The 8,777-nt window shown below is 35.1% G+C and overlaps 1 protein-coding gene across 2 annotated transcripts; it reads right to left on the reverse strand.

Annotated features, from left to right (window-relative positions):
* Positions 1-1,656: 1,656 nt before the first annotated feature.
* On the reverse strand, positions 1,657-8,131 carry LOC145091736 (homeobox-leucine zipper protein HDG5-like). Of its 2 annotated transcripts, none has more exons than XM_079029520.1 (12): positions 7,996-8,131; positions 7,517-7,638; positions 7,249-7,424; positions 6,978-7,095; positions 5,197-5,373; positions 4,154-4,648; positions 3,933-4,034; positions 3,626-3,838; positions 3,345-3,513; positions 2,984-3,252; positions 2,797-2,892; positions 1,657-2,666 (listed from the first exon to the last, which is right to left on the reverse strand). In XM_079029520.1, the coding sequence occupies exons 1-12, from the start codon at positions 8,099-8,101 to the stop codon at positions 2,148-2,150; spliced, it is 2,562 nt and encodes an 853-aa protein (XP_078885646.1). In that variant the 5' UTR covers positions 8,102-8,131; the 3' UTR covers positions 1,657-2,147. The 2 variants fall into 2 exon arrangements, with proteins under 2 accessions (XP_078885646.1, XP_078885647.1); XM_079029521.1 differs by lacking the exon at positions 7,996-8,131 and adding an exon at positions 7,728-7,951.
* Positions 8,132-8,777: the final 646 nt, after the last annotated feature.

Raw genomic sequence — 8,777 nt, forward strand, 5'->3', positions numbered from 1 at the left:
CACCCCAGATATGTCTAACAACATGATTATGATATGTTATTATGTGATAGTGGTAGGGGTGAAACAGTCCCGTGGCCGGTTTAGATAGACAGGAGGGTAGGCAGGCACCCCAGAATAGCCTGACACGGGTATGTCAGCACCCCAAAATGGCTTGGCATAGGTAGGTCGGGCGCCCCAAAATTGCCTGACAGTACGTATGATTGCATGGTATGTGGTATGATGGGGGAACTCACTAAGCTTTGTACTTATGGTTTTCGATTTTGGTTTCAGGTACCTCTTCGTCGAAGGGGAAGGAGCCGGCAAGGTAGCAACGCATCGCACACACATGATTCCGCATTTGAGATTTTTGGGATTGTACTCTGACATTATTACTAATTGACGATATGGGTTTTGAGACATGTAACTATGGTGTATGAGTTATTATGAAATCAGTAATGTTTTCCTCATACAAGTTTTATAAGCAATATAATTAAAACGAAAAATTTTAGTCTTGATTTTTGGGATGTTACACACCACCTTCTTCTTCTTTTGGAACACACTAAAACATACACTTAAGCTTTAAAATGCAATAAATAGGGCTAGGGTTTGCAAGATATGACGTTTCTAATGATGGAGGCTGGAAATGGGGTAGGGAAATGGGACTTAAGGATCAATATTCAGGGTCCAAACCCTCAAGATTAGGGTTTTCGCCTAGACGGAGTACGCCTAGCATACACATTGTACGCCCAACCTACTCCCAAAACGGCGTCGTTCCCTTAAATGCTCCTTAAGCCCAGCGTACGCGTGTTCTGCCCAAATTTACAACAATGCCACTATGGGCCATTTTGCACTCTTTCTTATATTCAGGGATCAAAATGCAATATTTAATCATACAAAGGGTTACAATTAAAAATACCTCAACATTGGGTGTTACATTCAATGACAGATCCGACAGGTAGTGGTGGCGGTCTTCTAACGGTGGTAGTCCGAAGGTGGTGGTGTTCAGCATACAACGGTGGTCCGACAAGTAGTGGTGGCGACAGTAATGGAGAGAGAGAGAGAGAGAGAGAGAGAGAGAGAGATGCTAATCGGAGATGAGGAAGAGAGAAAAAGTGTAAGTGGGTTAGTAGGAAGTAGGGTGGGGTGGGGTGGGTGTGATATTTCTTTTTGTTTTTCTTTTATTTAAATTAGTAAGAAAATAATTATAAGAAATTAAAAAGAAATAATGAAGGGCATATTCGTCATTTTAAGTAGGGTATTGACCAAACCATACAAAAATGTCAACCATAGGGACCAAAATCACACAATGTATCCATAATTAAACCACTGATACATTATCAAACGTTTTTGGATTAAAACCATATAATTTTGTCAACTATATGGACCATTTTTGCAATTTTGTCTTTCAATCTCCAACAGTAGAGAGACATTTTAAGGACTTTTTCAAATAATAAAAAGTTTTAAAAAATTACCATTAAAAATGTTCTTAAACAATTATAAAAAAAATCTATAATCTTGATTTATTATATTAATTTTAAGGAGTTGTTATCAATGTTTCTAATAACCAAAAAATAAAAATTAAATAAGATTTGTAGAATGATAATCGTAAAATTTATTTAATCTACTATTTCATTTTAGTTTTTGAATTTTCACGAATATATAATTCTAACCAAAAGATTTGAAAATTTGAAATATTTTATATATTATAAAGTCCATAAAAATATTCTGATCAATGGAAATTAACAAATTTCCAAAATGGTTTCAAAGGGGGTTACAAACCATAAAAAAACAAAGAAAGTCAATTCCCGAACCATTATCCTTGCTGTTGACTGTTTAGTCCCGAAACCCTAAAAAGGTCACCCAAGGAACTTATCTGGTGCGCTCTTGACTACCCTCGTTACCATGCACCTTCTTCCCCCCACCACCTTCCATTGATTGATTTTGCAGACCCTCTCTACCTACCAACCACCTCTCTTCATTACACTCTGACTCTCTTCAGAACCACCATAATGTCATGTAACTTAAAAGACATTTTTACCCTTTTAATTAACCTACCCTACTTCAATACACAAACCACACCCATGCATGTTTTTTTTTACTCAAAAAAAATAATAAATAAATAAAAGAAAAGAAAACCATAACAGTCACTTCTTTGGTTAACTAATAGTTTAATTAACCTTTGAAGTTGGGCTGAGATCGACTTTCTTGATTGGTCTTGTTGCTGGCTCGTCAAAACCACCAACATTATCTCCATCAGAACTGCCACTGTTGCCGCCACCAGTACTGTTACCGTTCCCGGCGGCAACCCCACCAAGGGCGGCGATGATCTGTTGCACTGTACTCTGTATGTGGTTGTTTACTGTGTTGGCGCTCGAGAGACTGAGTTTTGCTGTGGGTATGGCGTTGGCCAGCACTTGTAGTCCGACAGTCAATAGGCAGCCTCCTCCGGATTCAGTTGAGTTCCCGGTGGTGGTGGTGGTGGAGGTGATGTTGTCATTAGGGTTTTGTCCTGCTGGAACAATCACAAATCCTAGAGGGAGAAGTGGGATGCACGATGGATCTTCACCACTCATAGTATGCTGGATTGCATCCACGTCAACAACTGAGTATACCACAAGACTACCAGAATCATCAGTGCAGCTCTCCTGAAGCACCAGCTCAACATTCTGTGATGAGTTGCTAGCCACCTGTTCCCAAAACATACCACGTCATTCTTTTATTACAAAATAGTAAAAAAAACTTGAGTAATTTTTCGGTCTTTCTATTAACAATTCCAATGATTCATGTCATTAGGGTTTTGAAGAACCATAAACTTACATTGAGACGAAGGAGAGAGATAGAGTTGCCAGGATGAGAGCCATTTGCAATGTGAGCCACCTCTTGTAACGGAATCCCATTTGAAAGCACATCAAGCTGTGCATATAAACCAACATATTAATTAGAACACAAACTGAAGCGTGTTAATCTCAATTAAAACTTAATTGATGTATATAAATTTATGAACCTGAGATCTCCGGCGTTCATCCCTCAAAAGATCAAAGACTTGATAGTGAGGATGAGGAAGCCAAGTTGTTGAAACCGCAGTCAGGATCAAGCCATTGGGCTGACCAGGTTCAGTGACTTTCCTAGTTGTTATTCTGACTGTGTCCTCCACTGAATCCGAAAGTGCTGTCCACGATTGCCCACACGAGCCAGTGATGTTAAGACAAAACATCCTTACCATCCTCTGAGCCAAATTCATCAAATTCTTTCTTGCTTCCGGGGATGATATCGCTATAAACATACAATCATGTGAGATGTCGTCATACACCATTAAATAATAACTTCAATTATATACAGTAATACATTATTATTATTATTTTTACCTCCAATATCAGATATATTTCGCGCCATAAGGCTTGCGAGCCTCTCACATTGGCGTTGTAAAACAGCTAGCCATCTTCGTGCTCCAAATGCCATCCCACTGCTAACATAATCAGTGAATATCCCATGAACAGGCTCATCCTCGGCCTCAGCATGCTCAATCCATGTAACCTGAATCAATAAAATTAAAAAAAAGAGTTCATTCAAGTATATATATAACAAGATTGATATTTTTAACATCAAGAAATGTAGTATATATTAATATTTTATATGGATTTCTCACACTTGAATAGCCATTAGGCATGTCTTGAATGATGCAACCCGAAGGGCGACGTTTGTATCTAGTAAGGGAGGCTTGATAAGTCTCGTGAAAGCTGTCTAGTGGGAAATCAACGATTGCCCAACTTCCATCATCGCTATTTTGTGCACAATAACGAAGGAAATGAATTTCCCTTGTTGGCACAAGTGGTGATAGCATTTGCAGCTCCGCATACATCTGTTCATAAGAAATTATGTAATTCATCCAAACTTCATTTTCATAGAAAAAAAAGAAAAAAAGTGCATAACGAAATACACACACACACACACACCAGTTGTAAGGAACCGTTTGCATTTCCGTTAACACCAGAAGTGACCACTTGAAGCGTTTTTGCACGCGAGATGATTGAGGGAAACAACTCCATCCACTTATCCTACAATACCCGAAAGAAAGAATGATTAAAAATAAACATAATATCTATTTTAAATCGATAAAAATAAAAAAATTAAATAAATAAACGTGCATTTAATACAATTAACAAACGATATATACCGCATCAAGAAAAGCATCAACCAGGGTGACACTGTTAATTATCACAACCGAGCTAGCGCGAGTGGCTTCATATCTGAACTCATTCGGATCACCTTTCTGGCTAATAAAACATGGAAACATCTTGGCATGTTGATCGAGATTAAGTACTTCTTTGCCAGAATCATTAACTTTGGTCCAAAGTGATTCTCCAAGTCTGCACATCTTAACCACTTCATCCATAAACGATAATGCAAATTGGATTGCAAGAGGTTTTTCGTCGTCCATTATGATTAACCCATTAGCAGCAGCAAAATTGGGACCTTCAGATGCCATTAACGGATTCATCTGTAACATTTCACTGCAATTTGGCAATCCCTCTTGATCATATGCTCTGGGATACATATTCATATCCAAGTCGAGATTAGAGGTCATCAATGAAGATAAAGGACCATGTCCTTGTCCTTGCATTGGATCACTCCCACAGAATTGAGTCGCAATAAGGCATACACGATCCAACTGCAAGAAAAGAGTAATTTCATACTCAATCACACCAATCTTAACTTTAAATCTTATTCTCGGTGGATTAAGATTAATCAGTGCTGTTATAAACAGCTAGCTTTAATAGGTGGTAGACAATCGAATCACCTTCTAGCTCTTTATTGCCAAGATTAAAACATAATGCTCATTAAATAGATATATAAAATAATATGTTATAGAATTTTACTGGTGCATTATTTGAGATTGTTAATTATTTTTCAAAATTACTAGTTAAATTATACAGAATAGATAGATTACTCCAAACTTAGAAAACCTGATTTACAAAAACAAGTGATCAAGAAAGATCAAAGTAATTAATCACACTTGATTGCTGTTTCTCTTTTACTTAATGGTCTTAATGGAGAGAAGACTTAATCCAGTAACCCCATATGAATATCTATTAACTTAATACAGAAAAACAACCTAATTAAATTAAAAAGAACGAAGAACATCTTTTAGATGTTTAATTTGATGATTAAATGGTAATTAACAGGGATTTCAAAGCACTGAAGCTGATTAGATCATACCTCTTCTTTGAGGCGAGCGTTTTCCATTCGAAGTTGCTGTTCATCAAAAGATATCGTTGAACCCCCACAATTAGAGCAAACAAGGGCACGTAATGCACTTTGTAGACGACTGTTCTCATTTCTTAAATTGTCATTATCATTTCTAAGAATCGCATTATCCGCTCTGTCTTGTTGTGCCTACATAACAAAATTTATGTACCTTAGATCCACAATTAAAGACAACCCATCTCTTCGAACACATTATGTACAAGTAATAATACATAATGTACAAGAAGTAGGGACAGGTAATACATACAATATCAATAAAAGCACAAGAATGGAGCCCATGAAGTGACGATTCAAAAAAATATTGGTATAGAATCAAATAGTGAGAGAAGTAAGTTGATAAAACCCTAACCCTAAATGGATAGAGACTTAAAGAGTGTGCTCCCTTTGTGGGAGGTCATGTTGCTGGAAGTGTAGGGGTTGACTGTACACCCCACCAGCGTATATTAATGGAAAATGCAGGCTGAAAGCAACCAAATGGCAAATACAGTAAATGCATCTCTACACTCTACAGTCACCATAGCGTATGGTTGTGGTTATTATAATTATATACGTATGCTTTCCGACAACTCATCAATATTTAATTTTTATGAATTGGTCAAAGGAAAACCGTTAGTGTTACATTAATTATTAAAAAACAAACTTTAAAAACACAATATCTGTATTATATAAATGGTTAAAAATGCATTAACTTAAACATAGTAATTCCTTAAATCAGTTTACGCAACATAATACATTTCTAAAAGAATATTCAATTATATTTTGTTCTATAATTATCACGTTTGACATTGTAATTGAGAACTAGCTAATGACATGGCACCGATTAGATATTTATTTTTTGCACTAATGTTTGACATTTTTAACAATTTAATTATGTAACAACGTTTTTTTTTATAATATATATGCAATAGTATTTTAGACTTTTTACAAGTTTATGAAAGTGACACAAATTATTCAATCATATTTCAACCGTTCAAATATTGCATCTTTAATTTGTTCTTAAATAACTGAAAATACATATATCTACATAGAAATTACGGTTAACTAATTCTATGTTTATGAAAATTTAATACATCACTTTCCATGACCATAAATTGAAGATATCTTATGGTTTGGAGAATTATTTATGACCTTGATTTATTTGCCTTTAATGCTATTGCACTTTAAAATATTATAAAACACAAGACATATATATTTGCTCTTTATTAACTGGGTTTTCACGTACAGACACACTCATATATATATATATATATATATATATATATATATATATATATATATATATATATATATATATATATACTTATTTTTTGTAAATTTCTTAAAAAAATAGACACAAACTCATTTTGTTTAGTTTTGTTATGAAATAAAAATCAGAACAACTTTTACATATTACACAAAAAATGTTAAAAAAAAAAAGTAATAGAATTTGAAAACAAAAGACAAAATAATATGGTTTTGTTTTTATGAAGAAATTAAATCAAAACGCCTTCAATGGTATTATTTGGTTGACACCAAAACAATTTTATCTTTTCCTAAACATACGCTCGTAACTTGTACAGTACAAACACGTATATAAAGAGTCAAAACTCAAAACACGTCTTCTTGAAATTTGTGCTTGGTGTGTGTACGTTTCACAGTTGGCATTAAATTTTAGGTTTAGCCAAGAAAATGAGAGCATGTACACCCCCAGATCAAAGAGTAGGGGGGGAATGGATAAATGCTAACATGCGCACCTTCATTTGGGTACGCCGATTTTGGAACCAGAATTTGACTTGGCGTGGTTTAAGCCCAAGTTCTTGGCTTAATCGCATCCTTCTCTTATCGTCTGGATGTGGGCATTCCTTAAACAATCTGTCCAAACACAAAGTCAAACCTTTAAAAATATTAATTCAAATATATAAAAGAATGATACATATACATATTTATATATCACCAAATGTATATGTATATGTATGTAGTGATGAAGAAGGCAAAGAGAGATATATAGATTTTCAATATACTCACGCTTCCATTTCTTGAATCTGGTGAGCGGTGTGTCTGTGATAGCGTTTTTTCTTTGCAGGGGGTTGTTGATCGGTGTCTTGTTCGTTTCCAGACACTCCTCCTTCAATCTGTTCGCTGCCGGACCCGCTTTCCATCTCCTCTTTTCCTGATCTCACCATGCTTTCCATCTCTTCTTTCTGCAAATCAAACCATGTATCAAAATTTAACATCTCACAATATAAATGTATGCGAATGGGATGACGGAAAGAGAGTGGGAAAGAAAGCTTACTGGGATGACGGAAGAAAAATCGGTGAAAGGCATGAAGTTGAAGTTAGGAAAGATGGATTCAGATGAAATCCCACTTCCACCACCCATGCTTGACATCACTTGACAATCTCCGAACATCTTTCCTATAAAACATCAAAACCAAAAGGAATTCATCACTTCAAAAAATGTAATAAAATCATCATTCAGCTACATGCAAGAAAAGATATCATACCCAAAAACCCAAAAAAAGACTCAACGGCTTAAGCTTGGTTATAGATTCGATCAAAACGATGACAGAAACGCACAGAGACATACAAAATATTACATCACTCAAAAACAAAAAAATAAAAAAGGCATAGTCTTACGCCATGTAAAATCCATGAAATTAAAGTCAAAACAATTCTTTTACATTTACACACACAACACACACACACATAGAGAGAGACAAAGAGAGGGGAAGAGATGAAAACGAGTTTAGAGAGAGAAAGCAATGAAGTTACCAGTGTCGGTGTAATTTCTGATATGAACTCCTTCTCTTTGTTGCAAAGTGATATAAAATTTCTTCTGGTCGTGGGGAGTTGGGTTGGTAAATGAGAGCGAGACCATAAATACTCAGTAGGCTTTGGAGAGAAGAAACCGATTGACTACTCTTGACCTAGTTGGCTGTTTCGTAAGCGTGGCACAATCCCATTTGACGATGCATCCGTTTCTAAGTTGAAAGTCAGCCAAAAGAGTTGGAGAAAATCTCTCTCTCTCTCTCTCTCTCTCTCTCTCTCTCTCTCTCTCTCTCTCTCTCTCTCTCTCTCTCTCTCTCTCTCTCTCTCTCTCTCTCTCTCTCTCTCTCTCTCTCTCTCTCTCTCTCTCTCTCTCTCTCTCTCTCTCTCTATATATATATATATATATATATATATATATATATATATATATATATTTACTAACTTATAAAAGAAATCCTACTATTTCTATAAATAGATCCAATAAAATAATATTATTTTTTTAAGACGTTCAACTCTCTAAGCGTCAAGTACAACTAATCATAAATAAAATAATATTAAATTTTAATTTGATTACCTTTGAAATCTTATCTCTTCCAAAAATTTGACCCGATCTCTTATCCAATTAAAATAAAACAAATAATCCATTATATAGGCTCTTTTATTTGTAATTTTTTTAAGCTTTATTTATTATTTATGCCATCTAATCGAAATTGACCAGTCAGTTGTAAAATCAAATACTTTGTTTAATACTAAGAAAAAATATCTATGTATGATTTATGACTAAT

Source organism: Lactuca serriola, chromosome 3, assembly GCF_051521515.1.
Source record: "Lactuca serriola cultivar US96UC23 chromosome 3, Lser_US96UC23_V15, whole genome shotgun sequence".
In the NCBI taxonomy this organism is placed as follows: Eukaryota; Viridiplantae; Streptophyta; class Magnoliopsida; order Asterales; family Asteraceae; genus Lactuca; species Lactuca serriola.